Genomic DNA, 14,003 nt, shown 5'->3' on the forward strand with positions numbered 1-14,003 from the left:
TCTTTTCATATATGTAATACTTCTATATTGGCAGTAAGCTAACTTCTCAATGTGTAAGCATTCCGAAATCAAAGCGAGACAGTCTAGTACCGTTTTTATCAATGTATTGTGTACTTGAGTGCCGTTTTTGTATATGTGTTGTGTACATGTTTATTTATAAACGTATGTGTTCCTTTTCTTTCGTACGTGTTTATTGATATATCTGTACTGTAGTGTTTTCGGACGGTACTAGCTCTTACTGCCAATATAGGAGTATTACATATATGTTTCTTTTACCTTTCTCTTTCATGCTTTGAATGAGCTTATTTGCAAAGAAATAAAAAGGGTGAGAGAATTCCTTTCCAATGATATTTTTTCATACATATGTCTGAATCGGTAAAGTTTAGGCTGAGTTATTCAAGTTTTTTAAACCAGTCTTTGAAAAAAGTTCAACAAACAGTATCAAAAATATCATTATTGTGATTCCGTTGAATTTTTTTTTTTTAATATATTTATGCAAATTTCTTAAGCTTAAACTGTTTTGTCGTTTTGGCGTTGAAATTTTTTTTAAATATATTTATGCAAATTTCTTAAGCTTAAACTGTTTTGTCGTCTCAGGTGACTTTTTGCAAAAAATACTTAAAAAAAATTGTTTTTATTCATAAAAACACTAAATTTTTGGAGGCATTTTCGAATTGGTCCAGCTCACGTAAATCGCAATATTTTTGGGAAATATTTCGGTGAAAGTCCTGAAACATAACAGATTTTAGAATTCCGGTGGGAAAACAGTACAGTTTGTATGGGGAGTGATGCAGTCTAATGTACATATTTATGTCTGTATGTAAAATTCTCTCAATTATGCAGTTAAATGCAATATGCATACATATGGATCTACGTAAAAGGTATGCAAGTGTTTACTCATCTGAAATATGTACTATTCCATTAAAGCTCCTGATTCAGCGTACTACCTCTTTTCTTTCTAGTTCTCCAGTTAAGGTGTTACCTTAATAACATAAAAACATGGCATTGCTATAAAAATTGTGGGAAGTCATTTAACCTTAATTTTTTTTGTTAAACACATAAGTATGTATATGTACGTATTATCCCAGTGGGAAAAGGTAATGTCTGGGAATGCAAAAAGTAATGGATAGCTCCTATAACTAAGCTGGCCACCGTCCGCCTTTGAGGAGGATTGCCCTCCTCAAGCGTGAGTTGTCTTCCTCAAAAATTTTGTCCTCCTCTGTCCTCCTTTTAAGTAAAAATTTCCTCCTTGTCCTCCTTTTCAAGTTTTATAGCAGCGATGAAGATTTAAAGAAATTTCGTGCAGAATACTATTATTTCCTAATCGTACACAATAATTTTAATTAAAAGGCGTTTACATTGTTCAACTTTCAGTTAAATGATGTAAGCTTTTGATTCAACTAAAGAACGCAAATCTATAAGAGGAGACAGCACGTTATAATTATAGCAAGTGTGAACATCAGGAGCGTGCCTTCTCCTTTCATCCAATTACAAAACGTATTTGTGCAAAAAACTAATTAGCGATTTGGCTACGTATAGGTACCACACTACCAAATATATAATAAAAAATATCATCACGAAAATTGTACGAGAAAATAACTTTTATAATTTATCTTAGCATTACCGTGCATTACTAGCGTAATTACATATTTCCTTCTGATTGACTTAGTCTCTTTATGAGTATTATTACTAATACTATTGGGTTTTAAGTAAAAATTCTATTCTAAGTTTGGCTTTTCATGCAAATTGCTAAAGATTCTAGCATGTAGGTGCATGTCGTCAATAAAAATAAAATTTGACGTACTGGAAAAGAGCCAAAGATGTATTTAATTTAGCACACCTAGATATAAAAAAAAAATAACATAATTATTGGAAAGGGAAAAAATTAGATTTCAGAGACCTGCGTTATCCAATAGAAAACAGCTAAATTTGTCTACCATACTAAAAAAACAACCGCCACTAAGTTTTCGCGGAAATGGAAATCTGGTTGTCAAATTAACTGACAGTTCAGGGCTGGCAATATTTATGAAGATTACTTGCTGTCTCCAAAGGCAAAAGTATTTATCTTGATAATGTTATCAGGCAAAATTTTGCCAGTGGAGACGGCATATTGCTCGTTGCAAGCGATAGTTATCAGAGCTTTTATCTTGATAAATATTGCCAGCAATTTGATACTTTGACAGCTACATTTTCATTCGTGGCGGCAACATTATTGATATTTTAATATAACAGCAAAAAGTTAGCTGTTTTCTATTAAAATAGTTGTTACTATGTACTTGGACGTGAAATGGCATATTTTATAATTTTTTTAAACGATTAAATCCGGCAAAATAGCCATCTAACAAATTATTTTATCATGATAAAAAATGCACACGCATAAAATTTTGTCTCTGATAAAATTTATATCAGGCAATAAAAATGACAGTTGGTAGGCAAAAACTTTAGCCTGTGGAGACGGACCATTATCAAGCTCTGATAACACTATGCGACAGTCAAAATCGGGATGGGATGAAACCAACGGGAAATATTATAATGGTCAAAAACAAGTTATACGTGGCGCGGCGTTTCGCTGGGTCACGTCTAGGAATCGAGATATAACGATTTGAAGTTAGTAACTATCATATAGGGGAAATTGTCACCTTTTTTTGAGATACCTTCACTTAATTGTGAATAAAAGCGAAACGCGTCCATCGATTTTCATGATCTATGTCTCATTTTGCTTAAAGGTTATGTGACTTTGCGTGAAAGTAATACGACTTGCCTTTTTTCCGTTTTAGATTTTTTATGAATTTAAAAAATAAAAAAATTTAATATTTTAGGCAAAAAATATTTTTTTTCTTCATACATTTATTTTTACCGGCAAAACTGTTGATTATATAGAAAAATGAACAGATTAAAGGAATTGTAATTTTTAATTTTTTTAGATTTGTTTGAGCAAACTCGGACTAGTGGTTCTCGAGTTATGTCAAAAAAAAGACCACCAAAGGTGACAATTTCCCCTATATGATAGTTACTAACTTCAAATCGATATATCTCGATTCCCAGACGTGACCCAGCGAAACGCCGAGACACGTATAACTGCTTTTTTACCGATATAACTTTCCCCGGTAGTTTGAACCCTTCCCGATCACTGACCCCTACCATTTGTCTCACAGTGTAATTATTGCTTTCCATGAGCAATATGCTGTCTCCATTGACTATATATATATTGTCTAATAACATGACCAAGATAAAGCGTTTGCCTGTGGATTTAATATTTCCACTAGAATTAAAATGTCTACGAAAAAAGATGCCACTTGACAGACTACTTAAAATGAGATTTTCAATTAATATTGTTATATTGAATAAAATGAATAACATATGTTTGTAATATGTTTCGGTCTTATAATTATGCAACGCAGTGTACTATTAAAAGGCTTATTACACGGTATGTATTTGCATATGTAAATGCTACTTTTTTGTATCTACTCGTATGAACGCACCAGAAAAGTAGTATTTACATATGCAAATACACATCGTGCAAGAGCGCTATAACTTGTTTGGCTTGTGTTTACCAACACTTTTTTCACAATGGTAACTTATTCGTTATTTATGTGTTCAAATAACTATAAAACACATTTTTTGGGTTTACAAAATTCTCCGTCCTCCTGGAATGGTAAAAAATTGTGGTCACCTTAAGCTATGCGCACCTTGGTGTCATTACAAGCATTCCTCCTTTGTTTATTCTGATTGAAAAATAGGCCTGCTGAAGCACCGTACGACTGCCCAATACGTACGGCCATAAGCATGAAAAGTGGAGTTCTTGGGGTCATTTGGAGGTTCTATCTGGGAGCCCACAATGGCGTAACGCTGTGGTGGGTTTCGGAACACGAAGGGTTTAAAGCAGCCCTGGGAAGGGAAAAAATCTAATCGTGGCAACACTGCATACATATTTAACTCCAACCTTGGAGAAATTCATAGTTCTCAAGTTGATATCCAACATCATTCTCCAACTCATCTCTAACCGACGCGCAGATACGTAAAAAGTGATAGAGAAACGAATTTTTAATTATCAAGTGAAAAAAGTTGAGCTCAAACCTAAATGTTTGTTGGGTTTTTGCATTATTCTAGCAGAGAACTTAGATAAGTATCTAAGTTCTCTGATACAATCAGCTGAGTTTTGTTTTGATCTGATAACTGCGTTTGAGCATTTTAAATAAGTGAAAGAATTTTTTAATTACAAAATACCTAGATTTGATTNTACAATCAGCTGAGTTTTGTTTTGATCTGATAACTGCGTTTGAGCGTTTTAAATAAGTGAAAGAATTTTTTAATTACAAAATACCTAGATTTGATTGCTCTTAGAAAATGTTGCTTAGGCATTTAATAGGTTCCGCTAAAAGTAAAGTGTATAAAACAAACCAAACTAAAAGTATAAGACGTAGCTCAATACGTGCTATGAGCTATGTACAGGGCCAGGAACCAGAGCCAAAAATACGTGAATATTTCTATTTTATAGATCATGAGGGAATGGTAAGTTTCTATTTAGTTTAAGATTGTAAATTACTGTGAATATTAATAGCGGTAAAATTTGAAATCCTTTCAGCTTTTCTTGGACGATGCTAAAATGAAAAACTTTACCTCGTGCTTCAAGGAAAAGAAATTTCTCAAGTTTTTCTTTAGTCGTATTAAATTGAACGACACAAACCGCTATCGAGGGGACTTTCCGTATCTATCACTATGCGGACGCGAAAGAAATTTTATACGCTGCGATGATACACCAATTGTTTTTACACACGTGTTGCAAGGCGAGAATGGTAATTAGAACCAGTACAACTGTGTGTATTGTCTGTTGTAAACCCCTCTCAAAAATCTCTTTTTCCATTAAAGGCAATGAACGGTTATCGTACGCACATGGTGGAGAACAGCTTACCACCGACTTTCTTCCACAAAAAATTTATATGAACCCAGAGACAGGTCGCGTTTATCATCCAGCCTGGTCCAAAGTAGGTGGCATTGGTCTGATACGCTCAAAACTAGCTATTGAGCTGAGTCGTAACTTCGAATTTATGAACAATGAGGAAGAAGCGCCAATACATTTTACGTGGCGTGGCCACCGCTTACAATTGGAAAATGATTGGGTCGCGCATACGCAGCGCTATGGAATGTTTAAACAAGAAGCATGCAGTTAAAGTCATAAATTTAAAAATCAGGTAAATTTTTAATTATTTTAAAATTTTTAAGAATATTTTGTGTAATAAAACTAAATACGAACAATGCAGTAAACTAAGCTTATTTGTAACGTTTTCTATATATGTAACTACTGCGTACATATGCCCAGTTTCATTAATCCACGCTAAGCGGTTTGAATTCACCTTCCTTAACCCATGAAAGTCCATTTGTTGGGACGGCTGGACTTTCAGCTGCCTCCTTGCCTGCAAAAATGCGATCTCGTACGGGCCCATGTACATCGGCATCGAACTTCTCGAATACTATATAATGCGGATCTTCAGTAGGTGGTTCATCGTAGATACGATCTTTGCTAGCTGTAGCACAGTCCTTGGCACGCGCTATGAATTCAGCACGATTTTGTGTAAGCAACTCTGCAGCTTCGGCATTGTTATATTTGGCGCCAGTAGCGGCGAGGCGTGTACATTCAATAGGATCTACAAATATAGCTTGAATATATTTAAGCACTTGCCAGATGTGATCTTCGCCGCTGCGCCAATAAGGAAAAGCGCACGAAATATCTAAGGAGCCAGTGTAGGGGCAAATTAGTGGATGTGTAATTTCATTTTGGAAAATGATTGTCTAAAAATTTACAAAGAAATACCGTCAATTTTTAAATACATACGTAGTGGATTATGTGTTTTCTTACAGGCAGAGTTTTGTCATCAGGAAATTTATCTGGCAAGAGTATTGTGAAGCGAAATACTGCATCTACGTAAAATCCTTGACGAACAAAGATCACGCCAAACCACACTGCGTTTATTGAAAAAAGTTTAGTTACATCTATAAATATATGCATGTGCATATAAGCAACAATAAAAAACTTACATAGCGAGTTTCCATATGAGGGTACAACATAAACCCCGCCTATTTTTTCCGACTCAATCATTTTGCTATAAAGATTAGACTTAGCAGTTATGAGATGGCTGTAAGTATGTGGACCGAATATTTGAACTTACTATTCTGCAAGTATTTTATATTCCTGTTGTATGGTGGTTAGCAGTTTATCATCTTCCTTATGTGCGTCCAGTGTCATCTTTAAGGAATATTTTGGTGAAAATGGCTAATAATTGTGATGAAAAGTGCAATAAAAAATAAATAAACTTTAACAACTGTCAGTAGCGGTTGGGATGGCAAAAAAAAATCAAATAATCGATTAATTAATCATATGATTAATCACAAGCAAAAAAAAATTTAATTGCAATTATTGAGAAATAATCGATTAATCGAATTTTTAAAGGCACTTTTTTACAGTAAGTTTTCACAAAAACATTTTTCCATAAAAAATTTCTAACTCTTGTTAATTAGCTGTAAATAAAATTAAACGAGTATTTTTAATGACGATAATTATTTATTATTTAACCAAGTGTGCAAAAACAAAAGCTTTGATAAATGTTTTGTTGTTAATCGGCTGCGTTTCTCGGTGGTGGTAGCACCATACATATTATTTAAGTTCGCAAGAACTTCATTACTGAGGCCAATGCCAACTGATCTTTGTAATCAAAGTTTTCGAACCTCGGGTCGAGTAAAGTTGATGTAGCTATCAAAAAAGAATTTTTCGATGGCTGGTCTTCAGACAACTACAGAACTCATATTTCTTGAAAATGTTTTAACGATTATTTTGCAATTAATCGATTAATAAAACTACGATACAACTCAATCGTAAATTGAACAGAAATGATCGATTAATTTAATAATTATTAATGATGTTAATCGCTGCCATCCCTAAGTGGCGGTGCTGCCAGTTGAGTAGTAAGCGAGTTATTTTTACCTGCATTGTTATAAAAATGTGGTTAGTCAGTTACTAGCTTTAAATTTAATAACTATTAAATTAGTTATGATAAAATAATTAGAGTTTTTGAATCAAACCCTTTTATTTAAGTTTTAATGAACTCTGCGAATTAAAAAAATTGAGCCACTTAAACACAGCTCATTCAAACGTCAAAGTAATCACATGTTAACAAAAACAAAAAGAAAACATAAAAACAAAAAACTGCCACTGTGTTTTGTTCATAAAATACATAGCCAAAAAAGGTGAACGGAGCAGGTAAATTTGCATATTTTGAAAATTTGCTAATTTAATTAGTAAACTTAATTAGGTTTCCATCTTTTCTAGGCAATGTTTATAACAAAAAGGGCCTGCAAACGGTACATATACATAAAACTACCAATAAATTTCTGAATGCTGAAACTGGAATTGAAGGCCAACAAAAAACAAAGCACTATTTTTGTCAATCAGCAGACGACGTTAAGATAGCATTAGTAACACATTTGCTATTTGCTAATTCGCAGATTAACACTCGTCATACAACCTGTCTCTGCTGAACAAACAAAAAAAAAAGAGTGCATCAGCATAGTAAGCATTAACAGGGCTTAAGTGAGTAATACATATGTAGTTTGAATTGCAATAACTAAAGGGTATATAATTAACGCTTTTAGCTATGAGCGCATCGATCATTGCCAATTTGTGCGTATACATTCTTACTTGGAATGTGGGAACACATCATCCGGATGATATTTCCATGACCAGTGCGTTATCCTTAAATGGAACTACTGCATGCCCGGAACAGCGATTGCCGGATATCTATGTTGTGGCATTGCAGGAGGTTAGCACTCATGCCAAAAATCAATTCCTCAACATATTCCATGATGATCCGTGGACATTTAAAATAAGTGAGCACCTCAGTCCCCACGATTACATCAAAGTGGGGACGGAGCAGCTGCAGGGAATACTTATTATGTTGTTTTCGCAGCCCAAACATGAGCCCCACATGAAGGATGTGGAAGTGCAAAATACGCGCACAGGTTTGGGCGGCTTATGGGGCAATAAAGGTGCTGTAAGTATTCGGATGAGTCTTTATGGTACCGGTGTGACATTCGTTGGCACACATTTAGCTGCACATGACAACAAGTTGAGTGAACGCATTGAAGACTACAATCAAATTGTGAATAATCATCACTATAAAACACCGAAATATCGGAGCATCTTCGATCACGATTATGTTTTTTGGTTTGGTGATCTTAATTTCCGTTTAACCGGCACTGACTCTGCATGGGATGTGCGCTCATTAGTAGAACATGGGAAGTTGGATGAGTTGTTGGAACGCGATCAACTATCATTAGTGCGATCAACAGGCAATGCATTTGCACTACTCACCGAAGAATTGCCTACTTTCCCACCCACTTTCAAATTCATCGAAGGCACATCCGAATATGATTTAAAACGGCGCCCAGCATGGTGTGATCGCATCTTACATCGTGTGCAAGAGAATCGATATCCAGATATTATATTGAATATTACACAGCTATCTTACAAATCACATCCGGATTACACGCTTTCCGATCACAAACCCGTCTCAGCCGAATTTCTCTACAAAATAGAGGCACAAACGCAAACAGATGAAGAGTTGTATGAGCTAACGCATGGTGGTGGCAGTACCGAAACACCTTTAGCTAGTGTAACTATCTTACTTGTTACAGCTTTATTTATATTGTACTAAGCAAACGGAACGATACTTGTTTGTCATAATTTTTTCTTGTTTACAGCCCGATAGCGAAAATGCTCGTCTTGCGCCAATATATTAAAACACAAGAAAAGCGTTTACAAAACAAGAATCTTAGGCAACAAGTTTGATAAGCAGAAAACATGAGCTTGGTAGCGTGATAAGTGTCAAAGTGCCCTGCAAATTAAACGTATTTAAGCAAATTCTGTATTTTATCTCAAATTTGGTTGTATTAAATTTAAAACGTCCAATTAATGTTTTTGTAGAATATTTTTGCATATTAACATTACCTGAATCTCACTTTGAACAGAGATGTCTTATTTGATATTTCGTTCTTAACACGTCTTTCAATTTTATATTTAATTATGGCATATAAATTGTTATCAAATTATGTTAATTGCTTATTACTTTCAAAGTTACCAATTTTGCACTTTTCAATGATAGCAATACTAACCGTACCTCCAAAGTGATACATATTACAATGTAGCATAATATATTCAAAAAAATTTACATTACTCGAATAAAACTAAAAAAAGATAATTCTTTATAAATAAGACGACTATATACTCTTGAAACTGTACATCCTATGTGCATACATATATGTATAATATACATATATAAATTTCCTTGCATATGCTGTTAATTTTTAGAAACTAATGCCGCAAAACTAATGGAAAAATGCTATTAAACGGAAAATTATATGAAAGTGTCACTTTATAAAGCTTTTTCTCATGTATGTACATACATAGGTTTTAAAATTTATTTGCCCTTTAAGCACAAACTTCGTTTTGAAAACATGTGTTTTAAGGGCAGCTAAATTTTGAAAACTACATGAGAAAACGGCACTAAATCTATTAAATTTGTATAAAATCTTATTGTGCTCCTGAAATGCTCAGATTTCGAAAAGGTTGGAATTAAAGTAGTATTTTCTTTTTGTAATATACAAACATAAATCTGTAAAAATTGCCTTTAGAAAAAAAATGTTCACATATCAAAAATCGGCCAAATGCGAATTCTCGTAATGATCATAGTTGTAGTATACATACATATATAACGGCGACTTAGCGCATTTTTTGTACACATTCATACATACCATGTACACTCAGTTATATTGCGAATGTTATGTGCAATTAAGTATGTACATATATTTGTAATAAAAATAATAAAAAAGACATAACCGAGAGAAAAATCAGCATCTTTTACAATTTATGGTACTAAACTTTTCGGTAATCATTGCAGATCGAGCTCTCTGGAATACAGGGAATACATATACCGAACCTAATGGGAATATGGAAAAAACTGGGGGTGGCATAGTTGAGCCGCACTTCCAGAAAAATAGATACAAATGGGCAACTTCCTCACCATCTTTCAAGCGGAAATTCATGCAATAGAAATTTGCAGCCTAGAATGCCATAGAAATATATCCGTTTTATGTCGGACAGTCAAGCAGCTCTGCTGGCGCTGAAGTCCCACATAATAACTTCAAGTACTAGGCCTGATTGCTCAGTGTTCTAAAAGCTCTTGGAATCAAGAACACGGTTTTACTGAGATGGTTACCGGGTCATCAACGTACTGATCTCAATGAAGAGGCGTGCTGCCTAGCTAGAGGTAGCATTTCATGGTCCAAAACCCATGTATGGACCAACAGCACCAAACAGGACCAAAGCAGACATACATAAAGGGGATCATAAATAACTGGGTAGATAAAATGTTCAACATTCATTGGCTGGAATGTCCTAGGCAGAGACAAGCCAAACGATTTATCTGCACTCCAAATTAGGCTTTAAATAATTCCATTCTTAATTTATGGCCTCAATATTTTCGCTGGCTACTATACGTGACACTGCTCTCGATCAGTGATAGCATTTTCGCAAAACAATCTAACTACGATGGAATCAGTGAATAGGCGCTGAATAATACCAATAGTTTATGCTACTGAAAAATTGCCCTAAAATGTTTTTACCGTTACAATTGGAACTAAATGATGACTGATCTGTTGCAGTTAATTTAGAGCTAACTATCATTTAGATATAAGCTAAAAAAACATTGTACTTATACAAAATTTTTCTTTGTAAGGCGAGCCGAAGGTGTTACAACACTAGTGTTTCTTAAATCATAGTAAAGTCGTGATTCATTCACTTCTTTTCTCATAATAAATAAATAAATTATTTGCCTATAGTTGGTAAGTGCTCTGCTTGCTGTTGTTATAACATTGGCCAAAAAATATTTTCCCCAAATGTTGTAGTGCTATGGCACGCTTTTGCTTGTTTTTTTTTTTTTTTTTTGTAGTACATATGTATAGTTCTCTTATAAAAATTAACAAGCATTTTAAGTAAATTGCTGACAATGGACTCATTTCCCTTTTAAATGTCGAATTTGTAAACTCCCTTTCTTTGTTATCAACAAATAAGGTCAATGTTTAATCCCTTAATTACAAAAAAAAGAAAATAACAACATATAGCCGAAAAGTACCCATAATTAAATTTTTGTTCCATGCATGAAGTTATGTTGCTGATAAGATAGTACTTACGATTATGTGCGTGATTCACCAATCTTACAATCTAATTGCAGTTGTTCACATTTGCCTGGTTATCAGGTTATGTGATTATATGGTTATATTTTTTATTCAGTTTTCAACAATAAAATACACTACACAATAATAATTTTTAACCAGATAACCGGCAAGTGTGAACAACCTCATTATAAATCAATCGACTCTTCGATCAGTGTATGGTCACTATTAGTCTGTTCCAATAGCAGTCCGGTTTACAGGATATAGTCAGAACTTACAGGAAGTCGTTCCTATTGACATAAAACCTGTAATGTACGTACATATATGCATTTTTATAACGTATTTTCACGAGCACTGTGTATTTAAAAAATTAAGGCAGGAAAAAAGTATTAATACAGTATTTTGAAAAAAAACCTCAGTATCCATTTTTGGAATTAATAAAAAAGTATTACACTGCCAAACGAATATGCTAGAGAAACTGTTTTCAACTAATATTTTTTATGAGTATTATGTATTTTCCGCTAACACCGTGCGACAGAAACTTTTACACACAAAAAAATCAATATATTCGTAAAACTAGGGGCCAAGGACGATTAAGTATTGAAAATGTCCTTTTAAAATTTCCTACTTGAAAATACTTGAAAATTTGCAATATTTATTTTTGAAAAAATTACATGCTAGATAATGCCTAATACATACACGACCACATCCTCGAATTTCGTTCTTCTAACTTTATTAGCTTAGAAAAAAAAATTTTACATAAAGGGTTTTTGTTTCAATACCTATTTGTACAAATATTTTATTTATTTTTTTTCAAATTACATAATTTTATATTTCATTTGGTACCCATATTGTTGAGTTTTTTAAATAATTTTTCTAATATTCGTGAAATTTTGTAAGTCCTTGGCAATGTTTTGTGTTACGAATAACCCAAAACCCCAAATTTGAGCTGGAAGATATTCTAAAAATATGCAACACTTATCTATAAATCGTCTTAACGTAGGTATGTATGTGTACTTTAATTAAAACTTTTGCACATATTTATGTAGTTCTGCCTGCGCTGCCCATGCCTGATCCAAATTAATCGGCCCTATGCGGAATATCGTCATCGTCGACGATCTTCAGCACATCAGTAACATGGCTGACGATGGCCGTATCGTCACTTTTACTGACGATGACGATAGCACAGTATACCAGTAGAAAAGGTTTTTGTTTTTGTAGCTGTTTCGTGGTGAAAGTCCTTTATGGGGACCAAATTTCGCCACAAGAAATTGAGCGCATGGTTGCTTTTGCGTCCCAAAAGAATGAATATTAGAAAACATTTAAAAAAAGTCTAAGGTAATACAATTATATGCAACTAAAAATAATCACAATAATTTGCACTTATGAGTTAATGTGATAATCATGTGTAAAACTCTTTTCAACTATTATTTTTCACAAAATAATTTTGCGGATCAGTTTGCTCTGAGCGCTTGTGTTGTTTACCAAGAAAATGCAGCCCTGTTGGTTTTTATTTCTGTATCGCATCGCGGTGAGTTTCTATTTCTTGGTAATTCGGTTTGTGAAATGGTAAACAAATTATTGAAATTTATTTATTTGATGTGTATAAGATTTCATTAATGCNTAAGATAGTTTGCATTTAACTCATAAAGTACATATTTAACTACAAATATTTTTAAGATCATTTCGAATTGCAAAAATAGCGCTAATTAGTTGTATTGAAGTATAAAACATTTTATTACGGTCATATTTACTTATAAAGCGCACAACAATATTTCTCTCGCCAGTTATCCGATGTTAAAATTTTTCACCACATTATTTTGCTGCACAGCACCCTGAATGCGGCAAAACAGTTGCTGGCAACCCTCAAGTCCTTTATGGGGACCAAATTAACAGCCACAACAACAAAAACCTTTTCTACTGGTATACTGTGGACGATAGTCAGCATAGGGCCGAATATGTGCATATCTATTAACTGGAGCATTCATCTACTCAGTGTGATTTACCTTTCTTTTGGCTATTGTTATTATAGCAAAATACTATAGTATATGTAGCTGTAGCTACATGTACACACATAGATGCGTATGTACGTATTTAGGTATATACTATTGTACATACTAATTCCGAGAGCTTATGCCGTTGAATTTATTATTATTATTTTTTTTTACTGACTAAACTCTGACTACGTGTACCTTGTGAAGGCTACGGGGATCCACCGAGACAAGCATTAGTTATAAAAAGTTTGACATCTAATCAATATAACTTTTTTGATAAAAAGGGTATATAATGATTAATATAATGATACGGTTTCAGGACACGCATAATGATAAAGTTTTGACTGTTTATTTATTATAAAAATATTTTTCATTCTTAGTCAAAATCAGATAAATCAAGCTTCAAACTTTTTGCTAAACTTAGAAAAATGCACTAAAAATCACACCCTTTTAATTCAGAATTTCTAGAAAAATTTTGGGTACCCGTATTCTGTTCTGTAGCCCATTCAATTCCAGTATAATTACGAGCGAGTTTGAAGTGCCTACAAAATACCTTTGATTTTTGGCAATTTTTTGGTTGATGGTGTTTCGCAACAAATTTCCAAAAAAACAACGGTAATTGTAGTCATTTGCACTTTATCATACTAGAATTGAATGGGCTACAACCCTAAATAATAGTTTTTTCTAAAAACTCTGAATGAAAAATGATGTAAATTTGATGAATTTTGAAAAATTTTGCAGAAAGTTTGAAACTTGGACTAACATGGTTTTTGTTACAGAAATTAA

General features: G+C 33.5%; 3 protein-coding genes across 5 annotated transcripts; 2 read left to right on the forward strand and 1 right to left on the reverse strand.

Moving 5' to 3' along the window:
* The first annotated feature begins 4,240 nt into the window (after positions 1–4,240).
* On the forward strand, positions 4,241–5,258 carry LOC108361055 (UPF0598 protein CG30010). The gene is made up of 3 exons (XM_017613587.1): positions 4,241–4,512; positions 4,586–4,796; positions 4,870–5,258. Exons 1-3 carry the CDS (start codon positions 4,348–4,350, stop codon positions 5,169–5,171), a joined length of 678 nt encoding a protein of 225 aa, XP_017469076.1. The 5' UTR covers positions 4,241–4,347; the 3' UTR covers positions 5,172–5,258.
* peo (ubiquitin E2 variant domain-containing protein pendolino) lies at positions 5,187–6,332 on the reverse strand. The gene is made up of 4 exons (XM_017613586.1): positions 6,168–6,332; positions 6,037–6,101; positions 5,858–5,961; positions 5,187–5,790 (listed from the first exon to the last, which is right to left on the reverse strand). Exons 1-4 carry the CDS (start codon positions 6,242–6,244, stop codon positions 5,326–5,328), a joined length of 711 nt encoding a protein of 236 aa, XP_017469075.1. The 5' UTR covers positions 6,245–6,332; the 3' UTR covers positions 5,187–5,325.
* Positions 6,333–7,051: 719 nt separating this feature from the next.
* On the forward strand, positions 7,052–9,888 carry LOC108361043 (phosphatidylinositol 4,5-bisphosphate 5-phosphatase A). 3 transcript variants are annotated; one of them, XM_017613573.1, is made up of 4 exons: positions 7,052–7,255; positions 7,325–7,585; positions 7,648–8,666; positions 8,755–9,888. In XM_017613573.1, exons 3-4 carry the CDS (start codon positions 7,650–7,652, stop codon positions 8,791–8,793), a joined length of 1,056 nt encoding a protein of 351 aa, XP_017469062.1. In that variant the 5' UTR covers positions 7,052–7,255; positions 7,325–7,585; positions 7,648–7,649; the 3' UTR covers positions 8,794–9,888. The 3 variants fall into 3 exon arrangements, with proteins under 3 accessions (XP_017469062.1, XP_017469061.1, XP_017469060.1); XM_017613572.1 differs by having other exon boundaries at positions 7,055–7,255; positions 7,308–7,585; positions 7,648–9,888; XM_017613571.1 differs by having other exon boundaries at positions 7,055–7,255; positions 7,648–9,888.
* Positions 9,889–14,003: the final 4,115 nt, after the last annotated feature.

This window comes from Rhagoletis zephyria, unplaced genomic scaffold, assembly GCF_001687245.7.
Source record: "Rhagoletis zephyria isolate East Lansing unplaced genomic scaffold, Rhagoletis_zephyria_1.1 Rzeph_scaffold_00689, whole genome shotgun sequence".
NCBI lineage: Eukaryota > Metazoa > Arthropoda > Insecta > Diptera > Tephritidae > Rhagoletis > Rhagoletis zephyria.